At 40.2% G+C, this 27,645-nt stretch overlaps 3 protein-coding genes across 4 annotated transcripts; 1 reads left to right on the top strand and 2 right to left on the bottom strand.

The window, feature by feature from the left end:
- Positions 1–208: 208 nt before the first annotated feature.
- Positions 209–4,013, top strand: chst14 (carbohydrate (N-acetylgalactosamine 4-0) sulfotransferase 14). Its single transcript, XM_080877791.1, has 2 exons — positions 209–640; positions 2,667–4,013. The coding sequence occupies exons 1-2, from the start codon at positions 344–346 to the stop codon at positions 3,492–3,494; spliced, it is 1,125 nt and encodes a 374-aa protein (XP_080733917.1). The 5' UTR covers positions 209–343; the 3' UTR covers positions 3,495–4,013.
- Positions 4,011–13,774, bottom strand: cep135 (centrosomal protein 135). Its single transcript, XM_080877790.1, has 26 exons — positions 13,476–13,774; positions 12,406–12,557; positions 12,126–12,316; positions 11,841–12,008; positions 11,596–11,737; positions 11,401–11,485; positions 11,183–11,311; positions 10,870–11,085; positions 10,712–10,777; positions 10,468–10,618; positions 10,161–10,390; positions 9,913–10,068; positions 9,688–9,825; positions 9,519–9,596; positions 9,257–9,408; positions 8,389–8,504; positions 8,148–8,302; positions 7,188–7,243; positions 6,901–7,069; positions 6,686–6,796; positions 6,389–6,574; positions 6,040–6,249; positions 5,719–5,921; positions 5,531–5,635; positions 4,639–4,794; positions 4,011–4,481 (listed from the first exon to the last, which is right to left on the bottom strand). The coding sequence occupies exons 2-26, from the start codon at positions 12,516–12,518 to the stop codon at positions 4,460–4,462; spliced, it is 3,504 nt and encodes a 1,167-aa protein (XP_080733916.1). The 5' UTR covers positions 12,519–12,557; positions 13,476–13,774; the 3' UTR covers positions 4,011–4,459.
- Positions 13,775–14,509: 735 nt separating this feature from the next.
- Positions 14,510–26,661, bottom strand: exoc1 (exocyst complex component 1). 2 transcript variants are annotated; one of them, XM_080879014.1, is made up of 19 exons: positions 26,554–26,661; positions 24,677–24,808; positions 24,453–24,583; positions 24,198–24,357; positions 21,933–22,120; positions 21,581–21,808; positions 21,030–21,162; positions 20,809–20,918; positions 19,534–19,683; positions 19,124–19,232; positions 18,267–18,311; positions 17,777–17,940; positions 17,560–17,673; positions 17,221–17,300; positions 16,903–17,131; positions 15,921–16,104; positions 15,619–15,818; positions 15,313–15,507; positions 14,510–15,226 (listed from the first exon to the last, which is right to left on the bottom strand). In XM_080879014.1, the coding sequence occupies exons 2-19, from the start codon at positions 24,798–24,800 to the stop codon at positions 15,074–15,076; spliced, it is 2,697 nt and encodes an 898-aa protein (XP_080735140.1). In that variant the 5' UTR covers positions 24,801–24,808; positions 26,554–26,661; the 3' UTR covers positions 14,510–15,073. The 2 variants fall into 2 exon arrangements, with proteins under 2 accessions (XP_080735140.1, XP_080735141.1); XM_080879015.1 differs by lacking the exon at positions 18,267–18,311.
- Between the last annotated feature and the right edge of the window lie 984 nt (positions 26,662–27,645).

The following is a 27,645-nucleotide window of genomic DNA, read 5'->3' as shown; positions in this document are numbered from 1 at the left end:
TAAATCATCACACTAAAAATTGCACTTATTTCTCTTATGAAATCTCAAGTAGTTTACCGTCTATGTTGTAAGTGTATTCTCAATAAATTAGAAATGAAACCTTCTGTGGTTTGTTAGGCAATTTTGAGTGTTTTTTTTTCTTAGCAAAAACTGAGACTCCGATTTACCCCTGATTAAGGGGTTTTTATTTTGACAGTCAAAACAGGAAGTGCTTATATTAAAACACAAAAACACTTTTCGTGCACTTTTGAACTTAAGTATGGGTACGTGGTAGGTATTACTGTAGTTAGAGAGCAACTTAGAAAACCTGGTAGACATCAAACAGACAAGCCGGACACAAACTATGCTCCCTCGGAGGCAGGAGTACGGCATGAAGAGGAGCGGAGGAGCGCGGAGCGGTTCGGTTATAAACTTCAGGTCAGCGATGAAGTTGAGCTCTGGCCGCCGCAGCTCCGCCGTGCTGCCGTCGCTGTTAACCTTCTTGGTCATCGTAGCATCCGGAGGCCTGCTGCTCATGATAGAGAAGGGAATGCTAAACGGCATGGAGACGCCTTCACCCCGCAGTAACGGCAGGCGACTAGACTTCCACCGGGGGCAGGCGGGGGGACGCAGCCCAGACGCGGCGGACCTGGAGTCCCAGGTAGAGGAATGTAACCCCACATGAAGATTTAGCTTAGATTTAGTCTGAATATTTCAGCATTTCGTAATAGTTGCTGATCGGTGATAAGCCGGAGGCTTAAGAGCCTTAGAGCAGTTTCCTCAGTGAAATGGTTGAAAGGTAGATTTTTGGTTGGTTTCCGTGAACGCTCGATTTAAACACCATCTTTGAATCCCTGCAGCCAACTTTGACATCATGGTACCCCTGATCAAATGTAGTTTCACTCCACATTCATGGGCGTAACTTTGTGCTGAACATTGGTGGTGGGGGGTGTAATCATCTGGGTAAATTCCCAAATGATTAAACATGCAACTATTTTGCTGGTAATAACTGAAATGAGTAAACAAAATCAACAGCCTATTTATTAATAACTGTATTGGGGGGGGGGGGGGGGGGGGGGGGAATCATAACCCTCCTGGAACTTATGCCCCTGTCCACATTACTGCAGTAAATAATATTTAAAGATCTTTAGTGAACTAAAACTAAACTAAAATTAGAAATAAAAGGAGTTGGTGAGTGGCTGTGAATAATACACGACCACCCCTCGGTAACACTTACTGGACATGCTCTGAACACGTTTCAGCTCCCCTCTAACAGGGACAGATGCACAAAGTGTTTACCACCTTAATACCAGCATTCACGTTAACTTTAAAGCTCCTTACTGTCATATTACATTGTGAATTACTGAGATTTTCCCGTTAAGTGTAATATTCTACATTTCTGAGACATTTCCTTCTGAGATGTTTTTCCATACTTTATCTGCTTTAACACATTTCCAACTTTTGGGATAAATAATTTAACTCAAACCAGAAATCATTTTAAGCACTCAAAAGTGAACTGAAATGGAAAAATACACAGGAAACGACCATGTCATTATCTGCCTCATGAGATTTTGGTGCAGATATTTACTGACACTCAGGAAGTCCACACAACTGAGTCAAATGCCTTGAAAAAGCACTGTTTATATTCTTAAATTCAATGTCCATATTATTTTAAAGAAACTAAAACTGGAAACTAATGGGACTTCAAATTAAAAATTGTAATTAAATAAAGTAAAAATCAACTATAATAACAACTTAGTAAATTCACCAGTCACATCCACCTATAAAAAGTTTAAAGTGGCCAGAGTCTGTAACGAAAGATTAAATCGTGACATTTTTCTGCAAAACATCTACCCAGTAAAAAGTGTTGCACTTTCACACCACTGGAGGCCTCTTAAAGGGGATTCACACCATATACGAGGCTTTATTTGCAATTATACAGTTGCTGAAATGCTTTGGAAACCCACAAATACTGACATGTAACCACAAATGGGAGGAGGAGACATACAAGAAACAGCCAGAGTCAAATATCTATATAAAAAGATTTAAATGGTCCAGCTGTCCTCAAACAGCACCATTAAGGTTTCCCTGTTTATATTGATTGGTAGAATCACAAGTGAAATCCAGTCTATCAGCTAATAGACACGGTCAAAATTTCTTCAGGCTGGCTCGGCAAAGTATTTTCTACTTGTGCAAACATGTATTTGCCATACCCAACTTCAGGTTTATTGCGAACACAATACGAGGAAAACAGAAGGACTGAGATATCCTGAACCTCAGTGACAAATGTTTCAGTATTTTTTTTTTATTTGATGCTTGTTCAATTAAATTCAGTTTTATTTATAGAGAGCCAAATCACAACAATTGCCTCAAGGCTCTTTGTAATGTTAGGCAAAGACCAGACAATAATACAGAGAAAACGAGATCAGATGATACTCTATGAGCAAGCGCTTGGCAACAGTGGGAAGGAAACTGCCTTTTAACAGGAGGAAGCTTGCCAAGACCGGCTGTGGCCATGGCAGATGTGAGGGAAGGGAGATAGGACTAAAGACTCACAGTGGAAGAGAGCCAGAGACAAATAATAAGTAATGATTAAATGCAAAGTGGTATATGAACACAGGGAGTGTTCTTACTGTGTAAAATTAATGGAACACAGCTTGAAGTCACTGATTTCTGTTCACTTTTAGATCCTCCAGGAGATCCGTAACCGGACCATCAAAACCATGTGCAGTCACAAGAACATGCCCCACAGTGTGTGGTCACTGAGCCTCCTACAGAGGAAGACGTTGCTGCAGCATGTCCTCGTGAACGACGAGCACCGCTTCCTCTACTGCTACGTCCCCAAAGTGGCCTGCTCCAACTGGAAGAGGGTTCTGAAGGTCCTGAGCGGAGCCCTGGAAAACGTGGACGTCAACATCAAGATGGACCACCGCAGCGACCTGGTCTTCTTGTCCTCTCTGAAGCCCGAAGAGATCCGCTACCGCCTCAAGCATTACTTCAAGTTCATGTTTGTGCGAGAGCCCATGGAGCGCCTGCTTTCCGCATACAGGAACAAGTTTGGCGAGATAGAGTCCTACCAGAAAAAGTACGGCGTGGAGATCATAAAGCGTTACAGAAAAGGCCGCACTAAGGATGCAGCTATAACAGGAGACGACGTGACTTTTGCAGAGTTTGTTCGTTACTTGTTAGACGAGGACGTGGAGCGCATGAATGAGCACTGGATGCCCATATATAACTTATGCCAACCTTGTGCTGTTTCTTATGATTTCATCGGGTCCTACGAGCACCTGGAAAGCGACGCGGAGTTTGTGCTCCAGCATGTTGGAGCGCCTCCTCATGTTCACTTTCCAGAAAGGCAAACGTGGTACAAGCCGGTCACCACGGAAACAATACACTATTATTTATGCAGCTTACCACAGAAGCTACTGAGAGAACTCCTGCCCAAGTACATTTTAGACTTTTCTCTATTCACATACCCTCTCCCCAACACAACCGCTGCACACTGTCGGCATTAAATGAGCAATGCTTTAAAGTTGTATTTTTTTTTTATAGAAAACCGTTTGTACTATTTTTAAGGAACAAATTGTATTTTCAGAGCTGTTACACAGGTTTACTTGATGTCCGCGTGCCTTTTAAAAGTGCTGATTATTGGACGAGAAAGACCTGACTTCAGAACCACTAAAGCTTGAAATCAAATTCAAAAGAAAAGGTCAACCAAACCATACGTTATGTCAGCTGTTACAGTAATTATATCTGCTCAGTATACAACAATGGAAATATTAATATGGTTGCAAGACCAAACTCTGTTGTTATTTGTTGCTTTATACACTGTAGACCTTAGAAAAAAATTGTTCAGTGGTTTTAGTGGGCATTCAGTGGTTTAGCAGGCTAAAACACGCACCATGTGCTGGGATGGTCAAGGGTTTCATATCAAGCTTATTTAATGCTCAATCGCAGCCTCTCGTTGCCAGCTCCTCTCCCTCTTTGATGTAACTGAGATTATTTACCATGTAATAAAACTGAAGTTTACCTTTTCTGATGTTCGTTTGCAGTTTTTAATTACTTTATTTATGAATAATTTAAGCATAATATACATAATACAAAAAAAACCTCACACAAAATGAACACTTGCTACATGTGGTTAAAGATGGTGGGAATCACATTCATTTTTTTGGGACTTCTTTATGAAGCTTTTGTTTTTAAATCAATAGAAAATACTTAATCTACAGTGCAAGTAACACATTCAAAAAACATTGTTAGAAATGTTAGAAAAATCTTCACCTTTAGTACAAACGTTATTTAAACAGCCCTGGTTGCCCTTTTGTTGAACGGAACGATAAAGTTTCTATGAGGTACTCCACAGGTTAAACTGTGGTTTACAGAGGCCTTCATTTTTTATGTCCAAAGTCAAGACATCACTCACAAGCTTCTAGTGGGTTCTGACTCACTTGTCAGTGCCTTCATTTAATCTTTGTTCCAATCAATCCTTGAAGTTCACACTCCTAAAAACAGAAGGGAGGAAGAGAGGTTTTAAACACATGATAATAGTCATAATAATGGCAATAAATCAAGCCTCAACATTTTCAGCCTCAACTTAAGATCATATTGGTTTTAAATGTCTTTCACCTTATTTCCCAAACTGTTATGTTTATGGCTTACTTGTCTGCTGATTTATCAGTGGAGTGATCAAGAGATCGGAGGATGGAGCGTTCTGGTGAGATGTGGTGAGAGCTGCTGGAGACGCTGAGGGATGATGAGGTTTGCAGGGTTGAGAACGACAGACCCTGTCTGCGCATTTCCTGAACTGCCCTTTCACTGAGGTGAGAGAGAGAAAGGAGGCAACAAAACAGCATCAGAATATTTGTATCTGCGGTCACGTCCTTGTAGCTACAAAGTTGATCTGACCTGATGGGGTGATGACAAAACCCCATCAGTCTTCTACGGCTGAGGGGTAAAAATGAAGAGTGAGGTTGTTTTGGAGAATTAAATGTCAGAAATCGTTTCATCCAACTTCAAATGTATTTGGCCAGTTTTTTACAGCTAAAATTAAAAACCCAATGTAATTACTCTTTTTTTTTTTTTTTAGTGGAATGATATTTAAGACTGCTGTTACATCAGCTGTATTTACTCGTGTTATGAAGCTGCAGTAGCTGAGTGATATGATGGAATATTGCATCAATCCTGACAGATGTGGTGCACTCAGGGTGAAATTTTGATAACCAAACATTTCTGGTTCAGAGTTAACATTACGTGATTACCCAAAAAATTAATAATGACATTTTTCCAATGCAACACACTGATATCACCTGCTCTGTATTAGTAAGTGGTTTCATGGGATGGATAGAGTTGCAAAAATACTTTTTTTTGGCACTTTTGAGATTTTCGGTCTCATGTAATGAAAATATTGATTTCTTTTTGATTAATCTAGAAACAATTGCTATCAGATTCATCAATAACGCCCACAGATAGACTGATAGGTTACTTTATTAATCCCCAAAGAGAAACTGCTGTTATAAGCATCACTGTAAAGACAAACAGTCGTGTAGCTCACCGCTCAAAGCGCTCAGTGGTCAGCTGCCTTTTCAGAACGTCAATCTCTGTCTGCAATTGAGAGACTTTGCCGCGAAGCTGGGACACCTCCCTGGCATGCTCTGCACTTTACACAGACACACAAGTTACCAACTTTTTCTTTAGGAAGGAGATTTCTTTTAACAAGTAGAGTGAACGGGATTTATTTACGTTTTGCTGTCAGCCAAGGTGAGCCTGTCTCGTAGCACTTTCAGCTCTGACTCTCGTTCGCTGGCTGTCAGATGTGTTTGAAACTCCTTTTGCCGATTTGTGGAGAGCAGTGTCTCGAGGTTACGCACAGTCAGCCGCTCGCTGGCTAACTGCTTCTTGAGAATCTCCGCCTCTGACCGGACATCCTCCAGTTCTCCTGTAACCTAAAAACAAAAAGCAAATATCATAATTAAGTTTGAAGGAAAACAGGATGTGAACAGTTTCCTGCCAAGACCAGAAAAAACACTGTAATAAATAAGCCGGCACCACAGCAAGCCTCACCCGCTCGAGGTCCATGCTCCTGGAGGTGAGCTGACGTGCAGTGAGCTCCTTGCTCGAGTCTAGTTTGACACATAGCTCCCTAACTGAAGCCAGATCTGCGAGGAGAGCAGCCTTCTCTTCCTGTGCTTTGTGTAGCTCTTCCTCTAATCGGGACATCCCACGAACCAACGAGGAAACTTGCGCCTCGTAAGCCTGGATCGCCTGCATGTGCTTGGATAAACAGAAAAGTGAAAAAGGGTGCATTTCAGACACATTTGTTTAAAGACTGAAATTAACATTCATTTAACTTGTTTACCTAGAATAGCAGCTAGAAATGTCTCTGTAATCTTTTTCCAGTGCCACATCTCACCTGTTGGATTTCCTTTTCCTGTTGGCCGACTGCATCTCGGAGGTGTCTGCGTTCTGTGTCTGAAGAGAGCAGCTCCAGGCGGATGGAGTTGCTGAGGCCTTCAGCCTGCTGTAACTTTTGGTTCCGCTCCTCCATCTCCATGTGGGACAACCTGAACCGCTCCAACAAATCCCTGTTCTCTTGTTCCTGTGGGTCAACAGAGCTGTCAGAAGAAGGCTTCTACAAGGGCTTCCAGGTAATTATAATATGTGTAAAGTCGCAAACATAAAATACAGGAGCAAAGGGATATGTTCTTGCCTTTGTGGCAATCAGCTTCTCTACTCTGGCCACTTCAGAAATGTAAGAATGGAGCCTCAACTTGAGCTCATCCTTCTCATGTAAAGACTCTTCCATTTCTGCATGTACAGCCTGGACAAAAAAGATGCAAGTAGCTAGTGTCACTTCTATTATTTTGGTACATGACACAGAAGACTCAACATTGATTACAGTAATTGTGATTTTTTTTTATTTACTTGGTTCTCCCTGGTCATTGTGGCTAGGTCATCTTGCAGTCTCCTGTTCTCTCGGACTGTAATTTCCTTCTCTCTCCTGAGTCCAGCCAGCTCCTCCTGAGACGCATCCAGCTGTCTCCTGAGGCTGTTCAACTCCCTCTCACGACTGTTTAACGCTCCTTGAAGCTGACTGAAAGAATTTAAAATATTGGTTCATAAAAATAAAAACTTTATTTCTTACGTTGGGTTTTTATCCTAATATTTACTTAAATAAAACCGACATTGAACCCCAAGAACACAGTACTCACGCTAACGAGCTGTCCATGTTTGTGACTGCGAGTCTCACGTCTTCAAGGGTCTTTTCCTGTGTAAATATCAAGAGTTTACCTCATTAATTTTTTAAATAACATGTTTTAGATGCAAATGCAAAGTGCATTTTAATAGAAAACCCATGTGTATTTAGTTACTGTATTTATTCCTTCCTCATGTGATTCCAGTGTATGAGTACAACTCATCATCCAAAGCCTTCTTTTTGTACAAATCCATGGTTTGTTTCTTGAGCCACAGATTAGTTCATATAATATGTTCTTTGCAAACAATAGCTAGAGTGGACACATCTCTCCATTAGTTATGTAAAAGCTTTCAGTTATAAACCGGTTCTTGTGTGACACACTCAATGTTTCGATCATGGATTCAGTCTCAGCTTCAGACCCACTACTCCCATAATAAATCCATTAAGTTTATCCGGAGGGACAAAGAAGACAGAGCTATTTAGTTAGATCCACTCTTCTTTTGACCCAAAAGACTGGGCCACAAAACACTGAACTGGTGTACGCGTACTAGGCACAGTTGACTTACACAGCGTCCAAGCACAATTCCCCATCCAGGTCCAAGTACGCTTGTGTTTCTCTCAGCATCTCAACTCCTCTCTCGTAGTTGCTCTCAATTGCACACATGGTTTTGAAAAGTGCTCTTGTAGAGCACAAAGAGGCTCATGATTTTATTTGAAATATTTTTCTTTTGGAAGTGGTTATGGAAGTGGTTGTCTTACATGCCTCAAAGAGTTAATTATTTGACAGCAATTTTCACAGAGACAGCTGGCACAGTATCCAGCGATCACACCCGTCACATGAACTGGACATTAGGGGTCAGATGTGAGATTTGACCTTTAAGATTTCACATATGGACATGAAATTCGATCCTTTCATAAAAGTTTGTAATCTTGAACCTTAAAAAAATAAATAAATAAATAAAATAAAAAATACTACCTTGTTGGATAGTTCCTCTTGAAGAGCAACCAGTTTCTCAGTCTTTTGATCCACCTCATCCTGCAGAGCATCTTTTTCTTTATCCAGGGCAGAGATTGACTTGTGAAGAACAGCTACTTCCCCTTTGTGCTTGGAACTCTGCTGACTCAGCTCCCCTGGAAGGCAAACTAAAATTCAGCAAACAGGAAACAGAGCCTTACGGAAAAAGAAAAAAGCGTAATGACTGTTTCAACATATTCACCTATTCTCTCCTCAAGTTTTTCTATCTGCACATGGGAAGCATGCAGCTCATTCATCTTCACAGATAGCCTGTGCTGAGTATCAGACAGTGACTTCTCCATCTGCTCCTGTAGCAGCCTACAGACAGGCAGGGAAAATCCCATCAGCTCTCCAACAACTGGTGACAAGTATAACAATCCCTTAGTGCAGCATCAAGAATGATGACGTTTCAGATGAGGAAGTCTAAAGAAACCAATATGTTCTATTTTTGAGCTTAGTACATTTTGGGTACTTTTTGTATTTGGTGTGATTAAAAATAAACAAAAAACAAAAACGTTGCTACTCCGTCCTATAAAAATCATAAATCAAGGTCATATCTTTGTGCACGAGGACAGCTTCCAACACAGCTCCCAGAAGTTCTGTTCGGACCACTCACAGAAAACCATCTGCAGAGACTTGCACACAGAGCAAACATAAACTTGAACTAGAAGTTTAATGCTAAGAATCATCACTGATGATGAAAGCTGTGTATCTGGCTATGATCCAGTCAGTGACTAATGAGCAGTTTTCTTTAGAAAACCCAGCAATATCCAACCCCAGTGGTCAGGAGTGCCACCAAGAGAATACTGTTTAAAGACATTAGATATTCACAGGGTTAGACACAGATTTACACACAATTGTATCCTCCAGGGTCAAATTTAAATAGGGTAACTTTTTGTTTTGTGAAGTGTCGAGAAACTGTTCCACTGCACCACATATATAATGTGATAAATTTGTGATACAATATTATAAAGCATTTTACAGAACTGAACTATGGCACCATTAGTTGGTTACATTATAAAGATCCTCAAGTGGAAGTGAACACCGCTGATATAACCAGCAATTCAAACCTCAGAGCATTAGACTCAACCCTCTGCTGGGCGACCTCCTCTCCATTGTGGACCATAGCAGCAGACTGAACCTTCAGCTCCTCCTCTGCAGCCTCCTTGCTCTCCTTTAGCAGGGATACTTGTGATTGGAGATCCAGTCTCTCCCGTTCCAGCTGCACTCCAAAAATATACATGAACATTACAAAATATCACAGTATAGTGAGAATTCAAGTGCTGGAAGGTTCAAATAACTAAACCTATTAAATGAAATATCCCAACTCACACTCTTTACAGCATTCTCCAGGTTAAGAATCTTCCTCTCTTCCCCTTGTCTGTCTGTTAGAGCTGAAGTCTGTGCAACCTGCAGATACATGTGCACAGCATGTGTCTGCAGAGCTGTAACGGCGCATCAGAATCACGTGCAGATTTAAAGGCTGTATTCTTGCACTGACCTTTAACCTCTCCATCAGTGTGTCTCTTTCAGTCGTCATCTGCTCGAGCTTTGCTTCTGCTCGTTTGATCTCCTCCTGTAGTTTCACAACATTACTCGACGTATCTACTCTGCGGGTAAGCTTCAGCTCATCCTGAGTCTGAATGAAACAGAATCATATCATGTAAAAACAAAAAGATTTATTCAAATGTGTTATTGGTGCAAATGTAAAGCATCTAAAACTTACTTGTTTAAAGAGGGTTTTGAAATGATCCCTCTCATTGCTCAGGGCCTTTATATTATTTTGAATGTCCTCCATGTGCTTCTCAAAATCCAAGAGAGCAACCTTCAGCTCATCTCTTTCCTGAATTACACGAAGCAGCTCCGCTTCTGCAGCACCTCCCTGAAAATTTGAAGTCATTGTTCTTTAGTATCAGTTTAACATGAAACTACCTCAATTAGAAATTTGCTAGTTTCTTTTTTATTGACTCTTACCCTGACTACTTTGGACCCAGGACTCCTGCCCCTGCTTGGGCTACGGCTAGGGCTTATGTCAACACCGCCAGCTCCTCTGGCTCTTTTGTAACGCTCAGATTCTTTGCGATAGTAATCCCTCTCCTCCTCTAGACTCTTGACAAATGCATCGAGACGAGACGGAGAGCGTTCCCTTCCACAAACGCCATATTTAGTACGCATGGCCTCCAACTCCAGCACCAGCTCTTTGTCTAGGATATAACATCAAGTGCGTATATAAACACTGCAATGCATATATAGCTGCTGAGGTATTTCCACTGCTGCTCACCAGCTGCCATCATTTTCTCTACTTTGTCCTGAAGCCTGTTTTTCTCATCCTCCAAGAAATTCACGAGTCCCTCCATCTTCTCATTCTGCTCTTTGAGCTCCACCAGCTGATCTCTCAGACGATCTTTTTCAAAGTCACTTTCAGATTGCTCCTGAAGTAAATAAGTAATAGAAGTTTAAGCAAAAGGTATATTATACTGTAAAGTAGGAAATCTAGAGTTAGAACAGTGTATACTACTACTTACCCTTCTTGTCTTTGTGATAATAGCCTCCAGATCTTCGATCATTTTCTGCTGCCTTTGAATTTCTTTCTGTTGAGAAAACAGTTTGAAGTCCATTCTTAATGGATGAATTACACTGAATGCTTTTAAGCCAAGAACTCCAGGATCATCACATTGCTTACTTTAGTTTCTTGTAGCTCCATGTCAGCAGTTTCCAGCACGCGCTCTTTGTCCATCTCCATTCGCTTTGCGAGGTCGTCGATGTGCGTCAGCTCTTCACACAGTTCCAGGTTCTTTAAAGACAGATTGGCTACTTCGGTGGAGGCGTCCTTTTTTTTCTGCTGCAGTCCGTCTATTTTCTGCTCCAGCGTCCTGTTGGTCTCCTGTAAGTAATCAATCTGCACACAAACATATCAAGAGATTGTACTAAACTACCAGCAACCATTCAAACCAAATTTCTTTACTCCACTTTTATGCTGTGACTGTAGAGCTTGCCTGCAGGTTAAGATGGGCGATTAGTTTTTCGTTGCTGATGTTCTGAGCCTCAAGAGAAATTATGTCATGAGGTCGGCCGCCATGAAGTGCGCCATTCAGGCGGTCAATCTCTTTGTCCCTCTCCTCCACCTAACAGAAGTGCGTTTTAAAAAATAGAGCTGATTACCTCTATGACAACTTAAAATATTCACAACGTAACAAGCACCCACTTAACGTACCTGAGTATTTAAATGTTTTGCAACTTCTTGAGCATTTCCAAGGTCTAGTTTCAATTTGACAACACCTTCCTGCAACTCCTGAATTCTACACAAAAATTGGAGCGAGTCAGACAGAATAAATGCAGATACAAACATTAATAATCAACAATTTAATTAAGCAACTACAACAACTTTCAGTCACAAAAGAAAACAAACCTTCCATCTGCCAGCTGCAGTAGATCAGCTATGTACGGATCATCAGGTTGCTGCACAGGATAAGCTGATGTTGAAGACGGAGGTACTAGCTCGTCAATCTGCATTCTCTGCCGTCTGAAAGGAATACTGCGTTTTTTTCCACCTGTTAAAAGCACGAGAGGGGTCAAGATTAAATATACCTAGATGGAATATCATTTTAAGTCCACTATCTAAGAGTTTAGGCCTTACCCCTCCCCTGTCAGTACCTGGTGTCTGAACAACAGCTTGCAGGTTCTTCTCCTGAAGCTGCTGAATGCGTTCAGATTTAGCCTTGCTATCCTTCTCCAGGCAGCGAACCTTGTGCACATACTGATTATTTAAAAACTTCAGATCAGTCGTCTCATGGTCCAGTTTTCTGATGTTGGTTTTGAGCTCTGGAGCCAGACAGGAAAAAAAATGTTGTCTGTTGTGTATGCAGGTGATGAATATGAGGAAAATGATTCAAACTGTGCTGAAGAGCCAGTGCTTGCTTATTATAACGCAGTTATTACCACTAATGACACGCTCTTTCTCGTCCTTCAATTTTAGAAGCTTAAGGTGTAGCTCATTGTTTTCCCTGACCAACCGGGCATTCTCTGTCCTGTATGGCTCCAGAAGAGAGTCTACGTTTCGGTTTTCTTTGTCAGACTTCCCTGCTGACAGTTTGGCATTGCGCAGGCTTTCAGTTGTGTGGACCAAGTCACTGTAACACAAAGAAAGACATGGCTGAACTACACTGGACCACATGGTGATATTAAGAGAATGAGGGTACATGGTTCAGAGGTTTCACACCTGAAGAGTTTCTCCACAAGTGGCAGTGACTCGATTCCCAGCGGTTGCCGGTAGCCCAGCTGGTCCAGACGTTTTCGCAAATTAACAAACTTCCTTTCTGCATTGCTGGTCATGGTTGGGAGCCGATATTGACCTTGGTGACTGCTATCAGCCTAATCGCAAATAAGATGACGTTAAAAGGATGTCAGTATTGTCTCACATCTGTTTGTTGCTGTTCTAAAAATGAATGTAAATTTCAGGGGATACGCAGGGGACACAGGCCCCAAAAGATTTAAAACACGTTTGCCCCTCCAATAGGTTTAATGTTACTCATCAAAGAAACATTCTCATAGAATGGGTCATGTTTATTCCCAAAATGTGTTTAGGAACTTCAAGTTCCAGACACTTTTGTGCTTCAAAACGGGCCCTTCAGGATGATTACATATGCAAGCACAATTGATCTGCATGGAACTTACATTACCTACCTATGAAAAAAAAATACATAAGTTAATATTTTAGAATTTTTCTGCTAAACATAAAAATACAATCACTGTCTTCTAGTTTGCCAGCTACTTTGGAGGTAACATTATTGCGTTAAACAATAAGTAACTTAACCTAATGCATTTTTTTGAATGTGCCAGATGATTTTAACATGACCAGACATTTTGCTGTAACACATCTGAGTTAAGACAGGTTTATTTATCACTGATCACATTTAACCAGGTTTCCTCTCCAAATAAAGTATCAAATCAAGTTAGACCACTCCAACTTTGACATTTAGCCTGTGGCAAGAACAGCCAAGAAAACAAATTCATAAGATATTTACTAAAATGTTTATTATTCATAATTGACTGTGTTGAGTTTATAGAATGGCTAAAAGAAGTTAGCAAGTCTTTTTAATGTTTGCTAACGTTAAGCAGCAAGTTTAACATTAAGCATGTTAGCTCATCAGAGACATTAGCCTTATGCGTTTATTAACACTGAGGTAACTTTTTGTTGTCGTTTTGTCGCCTGCAGTAGCCTGTTAGTTAGCAAAGCTTGACGACTAACGAGCTAGCGTTAAATCCCAGAACGATCACAGCTTGTCTTACCCTGGAAGTGCTTTCCTAGCGGCTAACGTTAGCCCGTCCAGCGTAATTCTACATCACCGACAGTAAGTTTCCATTTCCTTTGACCAATGACTTGCACGAGCCACATTATAACGTATCATATATGTTTTCTGGTAGTGTTAGACAATCTTCAATTCTGAGTTGACACGTTTCCGCGGTAAAGTGGTTTGAAAAGAGCGCCGATGGTCTCCGGTTTGGATTCGTCACCATGGAAGTAAGAGTCTAGGGGAAGTATTTGGAGCTGCGTGTTTTGAGCACCGGTGCTGCCCGTTCTGAAAGCGGACGGGTGGTGTCGACAAAGTTATTTAGCCCAAACAGTAAATATTAACGCAAGGGCGTTTCCAGATATTTTCGAACGGGGAAGGGGGGACTAATATCAAGCAGGGGAGGACCCAACAGGAAATCAGAACATCTGAAGAGAAGAACTGGAAAACCATTGAAAAAAACAGTCACAGACCGTCGGGCACAAACGTTTAATAGGCCCAGCCGACCTTTTTGTTTTTTCTGTAATTTCCTTCTTTTAGTTATATTTATCCTGGACTTTCACAGAGGTTTACAAAACACACAGCTTGCATCTTTTTCTGCTAAAACTGAGAAACAACATTTCTGTGGTCCTGAGTATTATTTGCCACATTTATGTCAGGATCTTCAATTAAAAGTAAAATATCAGTTTAGCCCTGTTAACTTGTTCAACTTGGTTAATCTAATTTTAACCATGTTACTATACTATATTTCTAATGGGGTTTTTTTTGGCTCACAAAGGTTTATTTAATAGCTTTGTAATATGAATAGTTTATTTGACCAAAAAATTGGAAATAAATACTGAAATTACCAATAAAAAATTTGCTTAAATTAATACTGTGTTAACTAGAGTATTCAGTAGGAGGGTGACTATTACCATTGATGGGTTGTTTTTCCTAAACACACTGTAGTTATCATAACCAAGTAGCCTAACAGTATAAAAGTTTTAGCATAAAAAAAATAAATTACCTAAAGCAAAAGTAGTCACTACCAAGTGTATGTATACATCACTTTATTGATGCAGCTGGAGATGTATAACCTTTAAAGTAAATGTGCGCAGTACAAAATGCAATGTTTGCATTCAACTGTAAAGAAAAAGCAAAATAACACAGATATACTTTAACAAAGTATATTAAAATTGTACTTCAGTAAAGTTACGCTCCACCACTGGTCCTATCCCTGCTCTCATCCAGTATCGAGAGCAAGGACACTCCCCTGACTTAACGGTAAAACAAACAGAAATGTGCGACAAATACTAGGAGGGGTTGTGCAGATGCTAATTTATTATGTACATATGGCATCAAAAAATAATAAAAATATGACAAACAAGAAGTATTTAGAGAGCTGTTGTTAAATCTCAACGAAACACACACACACAAAAATGCAGCAATATCCCTAGCACTGTCTTATGTACAAATTCCCTTTCATTCAAATAAAAACACAAAGAGGAAATGTTCTTAATTCAAAAAGCATTAGATGGTAGTTTGTAAATTGCTAGTGTATCTTCAGCCAGTGTGAGCCAGTAATGAATCATTAAGGAAAGGTGCATAGCAGCAAGATTAATGAGACTGAGCAATGCTGGAGAAGTACTCCAGCATGTCCTGGATTGTAAACTCCATAGTGATCCCAGAGCCAGGGTAGCACCTGCCTATGAGATCTTCAAAGTGCTTGTACTGACGGATGAACTCGTCTTGCATGGAGTGCCACACCACCTAGAGGAATAGACAGGAAGTGCAACAGTTCAGAGGCAGGAAGAGGCATGCAATGATTTTAATCCCCTAAACTGTTTTTTTCTCACCTGCAGCAGACTTTCTTCTTCACACAGGTGTTTGTCCACCTTCTTATAAAGATTGTCGAGTCCCTTTTTCACCTCTTTACCAGGATACTCTTTGATTACTTTTCGCAGCTCTTGCTTGTTGAAGGCCAGCTGATAGCTCACCTCCTCCTCACGAACACCCTGGGCTACACGTGCTTCAACTCCTTCAAAGAAATGCTGCAAGCGAGATGACAGTTTGCCTGTTATAAAACTCTGCTTATATTCGTAATACTCCAACTCAGGCTAATAAAGATGACTGAATTTTGTGGTCACTTTAACTCTTCTCACATTCAGTTTTTCTAGAGGCTGGCCCAGAGAATTGATTACGTAAGACTGTAGATGGTCTGTGTATTTGTGCTTGGCCTCTCGTCTCTCTGCATCCAGGCAGGAAATCTTTAGACGTGACAGCGTAGAAAAGATGTGGTGGAAATTCTCCATCATCACGACATCTCGTGGTGTTTTCTGGCTTTCATTGGCAACCTTCTCCACTGAGAAGACAATAAACAAGTCAGAAATTCCAGGACACCACATCAACTTCACATGATCCTTTTCCAATAAATAAAAACTTGCTTAATGATCAGTGGTCTCACCGTTCATGAAGACGGCCCTGATAAGCTTAACGTAAGCTTTGTCCAGGTCTCCTCGACGCTCTGCATTGCGAAATATGGTTTCAGCCAGTTCAGCGAATTCCTCAAACCCAGTGACAAAAGGCAGGATACCAACTTTGCTCTTCTTGGATATCTTAAATTCCTCCATTTGTCGGATCTGATTAGACTGTAAAAAAAGAAAAGAAAGAAAGTTAAAATTTATTCCCAAATTCAGCCCAGCAATGACTCCTTTGACTGAAAACAAACAAATAAACAACAACACTAGTAATTTCCCACAGGCCCTGGATTATCACAGAAAATGAATTCTGAGTAAAATTTTGCTTGGCCTTTTCACAAAATGATACTACTGTTATGATTTTTGAGGAGTAGATCGCTATAAATAAATTCCTCAGCATCAGAAAACTACACTTTGCCTTTATGACTTCATTGTAAACTCACGTGTTTGGTGTCACAACACTGAATGCAATATCCAGGCATGAGTAGCCGTGCTGCACAACCATTCCTGACCCACAGTCACCCAGCTGCAAGGCTTTCTACCACTTTAGTGACTCCAGGTTTAAGGCACGTCTGTGTTGCCCTTACCTTTCAGACCCAGAAACTTTGTCCCTCTTTTATACTATTTTGTGGAGTTTGCATGTTATCCCTCAGCCTTTTTGATTTTCCTTCACCTACTTTCACTTCTTCCTACAAGCCAAAGATGTGTTTGTTAAGTGGTGATTCTAAATTGGCTGGAAGTGTGGATGTCAGAGCGTGTTTCTGTCTCTTCGATGGACTGGCGAGTGTCCAGAGTGTACCCCCCCTCCACATGACCCCGAGTTGCTTGTGGGTCTGGAGTTGGATAGGCAGTTAAGAAATTAGACAGACACATAGTGTGGCAGCCTTCAATAAACCTACATAATATTCCTTAACCAGACTTGAATTTAGTGATGTCAACAACAACAACAACAAAAAAGGCACTACTCACAATGCATTTGTCAAAGTTTCTCTTGACAGTCACCAGCACATTTCCCAAAGTTGTGCTGAGATAAGAGGCCGGGTCAACGTTCTCAGCTGTCCACACATGGTGACTCATCTTCACCAGCATGTACAGAGAGTGGAAGCTGTCAATCTTGTCGCCCAAAGCGATGAGGCTGTTGAGCTCTGTCTCGATGCTCTGGAAGATTTTATTCATCATCAGCCGCACTATATCTTTCCTGGAAATAGAAAAAAGAAGCGAACAATTGCATTTAAAAAAAATAAAAAATTACATCAGAAATATTAGCAATGATCTGCAAGAACTCACTCTGATGACAAGGAGTGTTTGTGTTCTGCCTGGGGAGGCTTTTTAGATGGCAAGCTTCCATCGAAATCCTCCGCCTCTGGCTGACAGGACAAAAGAGATCAAACATGACAAACCTAAACAAACATCTGTGGATGCATATATGAATGACACTGGATCTGATAACACGCTAACATCTGTCATCACTGTTTTATTCTACGCTTTCAGGAGAAACAAATGCTCCAGTTTCAGATGCTACCACACAAGTACAAGCACTGCTATTGTTGTGAAGTATTATAATTCATTTAGATGACATTTGATCTTTCTGTTACAGCCATTTCCAGTATGTGATCAAAAAAATACCTGTGCGAGAGGGGGTGCAACTGTCAAATGCTGCTGCAGCTTGAAAAACTTGCTGATGAAGTCTTGTTCTGCAAGACACAAAGGCTCCAGCTCACTGAGGACCTGCTCAAATATCTGCAGAGACAAAAATAAATAAATAAATAAATAAATGTAATTTCTCAGGATGTACACACATGTTGCTTTATTTCCACTCCACTTAAATTTCTGGTAGTGTTACCTTGTCGAACTTGGTCCTGTCGGCCACATCGAGGTCAGAAGCGGACATGTTGCCCATGTCCAGTAGTGATGAAGACTGGGAACGCCGGCTGTTGGAGCCCTGCACTGTGAGCTTATTCAGGCTTGAAGTAGAGCCTGTCAGCTTCCCAGAGCTGCCATGTAGGCCTAATGTAGCACAACAAATATGGTATGAGTTAATGGCTATGTTTTGTGGGAAGGCTAATACAAGTCAGTTTTCCAAAAATTCTACAGTGAAGGAATCCAACTTAACATCAAATTAAATGGTTAGATTTTTGGCATTTGTTACAGAATGTGTGGTAATGTACTGTGATGATTTAGCCCAACCAACCAGGTACAGGGTGAGGTAATGGCTTGTATTGGAACAGCAAAGGGGTTTGATCAGAGGATTCATTTTAGTACAGCCATGTAGTGATCAGAAGCACAGTTGAAAATTGACAGTGGAACAGCTCCATTTCAAATGTCGTACTTACTTTCTGTTTCCTGTTTGAGTGCACTCTCTTTCCGCGGAAGCGTAGCTGCAGCCAGTTAGAAAGGCGGGCATCAAAGACAGACACAGGTTAGGCTTAATACATGCAGCATGGGAGGGGTAAGGCTAGATGTTAGATGTACACATATGCTGACGTGCACCACAGTGACTTAGGTAGTAGCTCGAAAAAACCTTTGGAAAACAAAGTCTTTGTTTTTGTTTTCAGAAGGAAAAGCTAATACAGAGTGCAGAAAGCAGAGTCCTATAAATCTGCCAAAACCTAAGCTCATCCAGGGGTTCTGTGCAGATTATACATATTGAGAAACAAAGCATGTAAAGTCCCTGTGCAAAGGGAAAAGGAGACATTACTGAAAGACAAACTTTGGATGCAGGCATAAGATTATAAGATGGAGAAGCCTGCAACAGCAAAGATGGTGGTATAAGAATAATTTCAGGGGGAAAAAAGCTATTTATAATCTTATTTTAAAAGCTAAAGCACATAAATCTTCAAGTGTTTTGTTTTTTAAAATCATATTCAACTGGTGATTCTACAGATGCAGTTTTTAATGCTGCCGTGATCATTAGATAAAGCTTCAAAATAACTGTCCAAATAAGTGTCTAGAGGGATTATCAAGAAGGCTGCCAAGGATGCAGAGCTGTGAGACCTGTTCTAAAAAGATTTTGGTAATGCTTTTGGTACCAGACATGGTGCAGAAATGTTTGTAAAGGTGTGAGAACATAATATAAGAAGAGGATAAAACAGTCAAGAAATGCAACAAAATTCATTCCTTTTGAGTGAACTACATGATGGAAGACAAGCATAGTTCATGTTAAGTTTAACGTGGGAATCATAGCGCTTACCGAACTTGCCCTTCGGGTCTTTGGATGTACCCGCCATTTTTATTTTGGCAACTTCAAAGAACTCTTTGATTTCTCGCTCATACAGTTTGCTCATATATTCAACATATGTCTGTAAAAAAATGAGAGAATATTTGTTAAGATTTACGACTTGTTACAGCTAAAATGTGTATTAACATTTTGGAAAACATACATTCTAGGAAAGCATTATATTATACTAAGAATCATGTGCTCTCTCCTCTTTTCTTTGCTTCTAGTTTATTTCTTAGTCTTTTTTAACCACTCTCTGCTTCTTTAACTGTATTAATAATGCTCACAAATGTCCGCTGTACTATCCAAACCCCACAAAAAGCACACTTCCCAAAATGTCAAACTGTTTCTCAAGTATTTTTGCAAAGTAACACTGCACTGACCCTCGACAGGCCTTCGTACTTCTCCCTGTGTGTGTTCTTCAGCCACTCCATGAGCTTGGCGTAGCGCAGTAAGTCCCTGTGGAGAGGGCTGTGTTTGGGCAGGGTCAGCTCAGCTGTGTGCTGTGACAGGGTTGAGCTCTGGTCATGGCCCTGAAGATCACAGTGAGAACAGATAATCATTAGCAGTATATTCACCAGAAGTATACATTACAGGAGAAAAGTTATAATATGCATTTTTCCATATATGCACGCAAACACATGTTATGCAAAAGGAAGACTTGGCCTGCTTCCTCTTACAATCATCTGAAGCATTACCTTAGTGTACTGGATATCCAAATGATGTTAAAGTAAATAATCTAAGACGTTCTTACACTCCAGAGCCACCACATTCTCAGCCAACTTCCTGAACTGCATCTCTTTTGATACCGAACTGATGTTCTTCCCACTTTCCCCTAAGCTTGTTCAGTCTCTTCAAGACATGCACGCAGACAGGCACAGCATCTTATGATATGAGACTATTAGCAAAGAAGCCACGTTAGCACACAAACATAATGAGCCCTGAGCCGAGGCATTTGCCAGAGGAGGAGGAGGATGGACAGAGCCTCTTCAGCTTTGAGATCAAATGTGAGATGTTCAGTAGTTAGAAATATATCCCATGCAATACATAATGTGCTATGGTGAAAAGCTTGAGCTCTCATGGCATGTATGTTTGAGTTATATGTGAGAATTCAAACATTAGCAAAATGGGGCACGTGGGGGTTGCTGTGAGGGTACTCACTGGAAGTGACAGACAGGAGGACCTATAGAACTGAGGGATGGTCATTTTGAAGTGACTGAAGTGGTTGAACTGACACAGAGACAAAGAGCAGAGTGGGATGATTCAAAGTGGGATACACAGAGAATCAAGGATAGGTGAAGGGAGACGATACAAGGAAGCCCAGGAAGTAAGTCTTAACTAAACAGAAAGCTCAGTAGAGGAGAAAGAGAGAGACAAAGAGCTTGGAAAAGCAAAGGATAGACTGATGTCCTCCATTTCACAGCAGACCAGGGACGAGGATACCAAAACATTTCATTATTAAATCTGCTTACACTACTTTGTTCAGCCAAACATTTACGAAACCAACAAATTTCAACGTTATCAGTACACCTTGTTTAATTTCACAGTTCAGTAGTGCTGGGAGATTCAAGAGACATTTATTCTGATGAGATTTTCCTTCTTTAAATGTTTAGAATAAGACAATGAAAATATATTCCTGACCAAGCTATGCCTGTTACCTGATGAACAAACACATTGTTGAGATGATTCGTGAGGCGGCGAGCAAAGGTGTCTCTCAGTTCAGCAAACAGGAGCTGTTGCTGGTTCACAGCCATGAGTTTTTCATGGCCTGCAGAAAGAAAACAACAAGACTTTAATCTCATTACTTGTTTTTTTTAAAGAGCACCGGCTCATCAACCCAGTCAGCAAGTAATCAAGAAAACGTCATTTTTAAACTTACCTGGTCTGAGAGCCACATTCATACACTGCAGGAGAGCCTCAGAGGCATTGATACAGGCCTCTATACCTTTAGGGGATGTCAGATCTCCCTCCTGTAAGGCCCTGATGTGTCCCTTTGATAAGTCCATGTAGTTCTACACAAGGAAAACAAAATGAAAGTCACAAATCAAAGTGTCGTTGTCTAGCAAAATCTAAATTTGGTTGAAAGTAGAATTGCTCAACTGATCCTCAAGTGGCCTTTTTAGACTGGTTCTAAAAGTGAATTTCATAAACGCAACCTTTTGAACTTTATCAAGTCCTAAAAATCAGGAGTGTGTCTGCTTTGACTATGAAGTGGACATGGGTGGCTTCACCTTAATTTTACTTGTCGTGTGATTAACTGAACTAAAAAGGCGCCCCAAAAGACTTTTTGTACGTTACTTCACTACTTCTTCTTCCTCTGAAAAACAACATGGCCATTCCCCAAAAAGTTTTAAATTTCCAATACCCTCAGATCCACTGAGGCTTAAAGTTTGCTGCTTATTTTGGAAAACATTTTAATGTGCTTCTTACCACTAAGAACTGGATCTCGTCCAGTAGTTTGCCATTGTTGGTGTTGCTGATCTGGATGAGACGATTGCTCTGTGAGATCTGGTCCATTTGCTCCTTCACACTCTGGAGCATCTCTTCATAGCTGCTCAGCTTGCCCTCGATGGTGTCCACCTCTCCCAGTGCCTCATCCAGCAGCTGCATTAGGATATTGACCTGCTTCTCTGATGCCATGATGGACTGAATGTTGGCCTTATTGTAAGAACAGATAAAGAGATATAATTACTATCATTTTCTTTCATTACTAATGAGAGTGGTTTTAGGTCATTAAACAGATGTCACTCTTAAAAATGGACAATGAACTGGCTTTACTCACCCCATCTAAAACCTGAAGCTCCTTGAAGAGCTTCTCAGCAAAAGCCTCTGCATTGGAGATGGCGTACTCGCATGTCACCATCATGCTCTCAATGTCTTGCTCTTCACGGGTGCTGAGTTCCTGGTATTCATCCAGAGCATCCTCATCTCCCCCTGCAACACTCTGGCTCTCACCACTTGGCACAGACTCTAAGCCCAGGAGAAGAGAACAAAAACATGTGCGAGACATAAGTAGAGTGGCAAAGTTCAAAACACATGATATGGCATCTTCAGACTCAATCCAGTTTTCTTCCATTATTGAAAGAACATCTACAGGCACAATTACACTGAGTAAGGGATACCCAGATCTTTCATGGTTTTAAGAGTAAAGCTGTACTTATTTTGTATGAGTGATGAAAGCGTAGCATGACTATGAGCAACAAATGAAAAACAATATTAGATAGTGGCAGGAGGTTGAAAATATGAAGCATGTCTATCAGCTTCCAAGTAAAGAAATTACTGTAATAATTAATCTGTATGCTGAAACAACTGAACTAACAATGTACTTTACTTCTTTTAGCTCCAATTAAACTACAGGTGTGCATTAAATAGTGTGGGATATATTACTAAGGTTATATACTGACATATCCATATGTATGAAAAGGGACAATTCACAGCAAAATCAAATATAAATATTTTCACTCTGGCCTCTAGAGTGCGACTTGCCCAGTTTTGGAGATAAACAGCTGTAGAGATGCCTTGAGGAGCTCAGGTAACAACATAAGTACATTTTAAAACTCTGCATCAATATCTTTCCATAGTATTATGATCCAATTACTTAAAAAATGTACCCACCAGGTTAAGAGCAGTTTCATGTAGGAACTATTTTCAACCTGATAAACTACACCCAACAAAAGGAAGTACACACATAGTCATGAGAAGAAGTTCATGCTCAAGGCTCAAGAAAATGACACAGGATCTACACATGAAAGGAGACCTATTATACTTTCCTACGATTTTCAGATGTGGCTACTCATTAAGAAAGGTTTCAAATAAGTCAGTCAGTATATATATGCTAGAAAACCCGATAAACCAAAGGCTCATGCTTCAACCTGCTTGCTTTTAAGTACATTTATGCTCAATTAAGAGGGTTTTTTTTACTCTTGTATCTCTATGATGTCAAATAGAAGTAAGAGTGCTTGGTCAGTATAGACAGCAAAAGGCAAATAGTCCCAACATCAAACTGTTTATAACGCTTGTTTTTTTTTTTGAGTAATTGGCTCATGATTTCTAGAAAGAGGTATACTGCTGATTGTTTCAAAAATATTCTGTGCACATCAAAGTTCACATGATATCTAGTTCAATTATAATCAAGAGAAGACTGGTTATTTCCTCCAAAACTGAGTCCTTCCATCCAATTTTTTTAGTTCAGGGTTGTTGTGGAGCTGGAGCCTATTCCAGCTGTCATAGTGCGAGAGGTGGAATAACACATAGAGACATACAACTATTCACACTCAATTCCACACCAATGGCCAATTTAGAATCACCAATCAACTAAACATGCATGCTTTTGGACTGTGTGAAGAAATCAGAGGTACAGAGAACCCACACAGGTGCAAGGGAAGCATGCAGATTTAATTCAAACACGCTCTTGCTCTAAGGCGATGGCACTCAAAACAATATAAACAGATACACAGCTACAGGCCAGAGGACAAGTATGTAAATTTGATTTTGATACAAACAGTCATTTTAATGTGGAACGAACATGGGAAACAAGGAGATTAAAAACATGATCTAAATGTCTGTAGACAAACAAAATGAATCATTTCTATTTACTTTCTAAGGACAACGAGCCAAATAGCAGCAGTTTTAAGGAGGTGAAAGTCTCTGGTGAGAATGGTGGTTTGATGTAATGAAAACACATGAGGAACGAGGAGGGGGAAGTTAAGTCCTACCAACCTTCCGCTTTAGGAAGTTCTGGCCAGAGAAAGTTAAAGAGAAAAAAGTGAGAATAAAGAAAGACTTTAACACAGAAAACCATACCACAAACCAGGAAACAGAGAAGAGGCAGAATCTTTTTGAAAACATGCCATTAAAAATTTTACTTAAAAAGAAAAATCCAGGTGGAATTCTCACTTCCATATTAGATTACCTCAAATATGTGCACTCTAGTGTCAACGGCAGTGGTTTGAGATAAACAGACACACCTTTAAGCAAATGCAATCAAATTGTAGCAAGAGGCATGCCGTCACAGGGATGGCTAATGGTGGAGTATTTATTTACGCACCTTCAAGCAGCTGAGAACTGACATTCACAAACTCCACCTTCTTCCTCAGATAACGCTGGTTCAGCTTCCAGATGCAGGAAATGAAGGAGTTTTTTTCAGCTGTACTGCTGGCCACCCACCGGTAAACTTTCTCAAAATGAAGATCAAACTCAGGATTTTCCTAAACCATAAAAGTAAAAAACAATATCAGCTTTGAAAACATGTTTTCTAAGTGAAAACACAAAAAAAAGGTCAGAGAAATGTATTATTTCTCACCTTGCTTGCATCTTTGGCATCTACTTCTGTCAAGTCTCTGAGCTCCCAGGTCTGCTGTCGCTTGTAGAAGTCCCCCTTGTCCGATTTTTTCACTTTTACTACTTTAACCTGGACAGGCCTCTCTGTGGTAACTGGAAGAGCAAAAAAAACCAATTACTTAAAAAATTACTTCAAAAGGCTTCTTATCCTTACACATTATTTACAGCCATTTATATGGTGACTACCTGTAGCACACAAGAAGCAGTTCTTCTTCTTTTTTCCTGCTTTGCAGACATTAACAATGCCAAGGAGACGCTCATCATTGGGTGTGAAGATGTCCCTCTGGAGAGCATGCTTTATGGCTGTCATGATGGATGCTGTCATACAGAGACCATGACATAAATAAATGCTTCTTTCAACTTCAGGTACTTGGAAAGTTAAAGCTGGTTGTCTGTTTTAGGGACTTTGAATGGTTATCCACACCTTAATTTCATCCTGAGTGGACTACTTGAATAGATTTTATTCAAGTATCAGTCTGTCACTGCCTGGGTGACTACAGCAGGTCCAAAACACAGCAGCTTGGCCCAAGCAAGTTTTTTTTTAATCGGATGTTTCCTAGAAGCACATTGTTACTTTTTAAGAAAAATGCTATATAAATAAAGTTTATCATTTCCTTCATACAGAAAATTTTGGTGATTGCCCCAAAGAAGTTTAGCCTCTCCCAAAGAGGTTTTTATACTCTTTTGGGAAATTTTTGTGTATCAAATGGTAAGAAATAACAGGATGCACACTGCAGTTTAATAAGGTAACATCATTTCACTGCCTTAACTATAACTGATGTGCCAAAAAAAATGATAAGTAGTATCATATAAAAATTATTTGATTTTGATATTATTATATTATTTTATATTTATTTCACATTTATATATCCTGTATTTATCGAGGTAAAAAGTATAACTGACACTAAAAATGCCTTTTCCAAGACAGTTCCATAAAGATCTTTTAATGTAGAAGACGGAGTAGGTACAATAGTGCAAAGTCATCAGGATACTAGAAAAACTGATTTCTTTATTTTATATATAGTGGTGTGAAAAAGTGTTTGCCCCGTTCCCGATTTACCATTTTCTTGTAAGCTTGTCACGCTTAAATGCTTCAGATCATCAAATAAAATTAAATATTGGAGAAAGATAATATAAGTAAACAAAATTCAGTTTCTAAATGAAGGTGTTTATTATTAACTGGTTGGGCCACCCTTAGCAACAACTGCAATCAAGTGTTTGCAATAACTGGCAGCAAGTTTTACAGCACTGTGGATTAATTTTGCCCCACTCATTGTTGCAGAATTGTTGTAATTCAGCCACAATCGGATTCAGGTCAGGAGTTTGACTAGACCAAAGTCTCAAGTTTGTTCTTATTAAGCCATTCAAGGGTGGACTTGCTGGTGTATTCTGGATTGTTATCCTGCTGCAGAACCCAAGTGGACTTTAGCTTGAGATCACGAACAGATGGTCGGACGTTCTCCTTCAGGATGTTTTGATAGAACCATGAATTCTACTGTCCATTTACCACAGTAAGTCTTCCAGATTGTGAGGCCGCAAAACAGCCCCAGACCGTCACACCACCATCACCACATTTTACTGTTGGTATGATGTTCTTTTTCTGAAACGCTGTGTTACTTTAAGCCCAATTAAGATCAAAATGAAGGGTGGTCAAGATGTACATTTAGTTTCATATCCCTGACTGAAGAGGTTACATCAATGCACATAAATAGTCGCTTTGTGTCTTTGTGCATTTCTAACGCTGACATATTTAAAGGACGTCGATTAAAACTACAACACAGTGCCCCAAAAACTAAAATAAACGTGCTTTCGAGGCAGCTGGTGAATACTGCAGCCCTGAACCCAGAGACATCGGTGACCCTTCCTGCTGTCCTCTCTGTCGGTTAGCGTCTGTTAGCTGGACAAAGCTAGCTGCTGCTGTTAGCATAAATGACGCCGGTTGCATAAACCAGGCGAAAAGAGTGCGTACACCCGCGAAATACTCGTATAAACCACTGTCAGGGTTTTTATTCAAAATGCACTCTGTGTCCATTTTAACAGAGATATAATACAATAGCGGTTACCTTGTTTTTTCAGCCCTCCAGCCCTACGAAGCACCGCCCTCTTACTTCCTGGTCCTCAGATGGAGCGGTCATGTGACAGCAACATCCTCCTCCACCAGCAAACGCTAAAAATAACACTACAAGTCACATAGATTCTGTGCAGTTGTTTAACAGTTGCTCCTCGTAATATAACAGATCTCCTCGCTACAGAAGTGTAGATTTGTTCTTTATGTTCATTATGTTGAACAACAAAGCATTTATTAGTTGAGTCCTGTACCACATGTTGACGCAATGTCCCACGCACTGAAGTCAAAGTAAACTTTATTGTCATCTCCGCTACATACAGTCCAGTATATAGAGAGACGAGACGACGAGGCTCCAGTTACAGCAGTGCAAATAAACAAACAACAAATATAAGAAGAGTAAGAAAATAAATATACACTTTAGGACCAGGGGTAAAGGGATCAATAACGATTTAAAATTTATAATTTACAGTTTGATGATTTAAAGTCTCACACACAACCTGTCGACAGGGCAGTGGGGCCGGCTGCTTCCAAATAGAGCACATTTCATTCATAATGTTGTAAATCCAAGCCCATTATGTATTCATGATTTGTTCCTGGGTTGTGCGAAATTCCAGAAATACACCTTAGACAAAGTGAATCTGTGAACTAGGGTGTAGGTCAATTAGGTTCATACTGGAGTGCAAAATTAAAACCAATGGAAGATGGACAAGAAAAGTTGAAAGCCATCAGGTGCTCAGTTTAGAAAAAATAGGGGAAAAAAAGAGGAAGAGAAATGAGCAAAAGATAGAGGTAAGCAGATGTGTCATTGGATAATGGCAGGTCATGTATCCTGAAACAATCAGAATCACAATCAGAATACTTTATTAATCCCTAAGGAAATAATGTGGGTTACAGTTGCTCCAAAAAGAAATGGTAAAAATAGTAACAGTACAATACATAATGTTACAGCTTTTAATATTAATTAGTCATTGTCAATTGTTGATTTGTCCTGTTCTCATTGTATGACGAATTATGATGGCTGTTTGGTAGCTGTTTGCATACCATGCATACTTTCTCTCTCTTCATGTTCGTGTGTGTGCGCATTTTT

Source organism: Rhamphochromis sp. 'chilingali' (assembly GCF_963969265.1).
Source record: "Rhamphochromis sp. 'chilingali' genome assembly, chromosome: 3".
Taxonomy (NCBI): domain Eukaryota; kingdom Metazoa; phylum Chordata; class Actinopteri; order Cichliformes; family Cichlidae; genus Rhamphochromis; species Rhamphochromis sp. 'chilingali'.
This window is presented reverse-complemented; position numbering and strand designations above follow the sequence as displayed.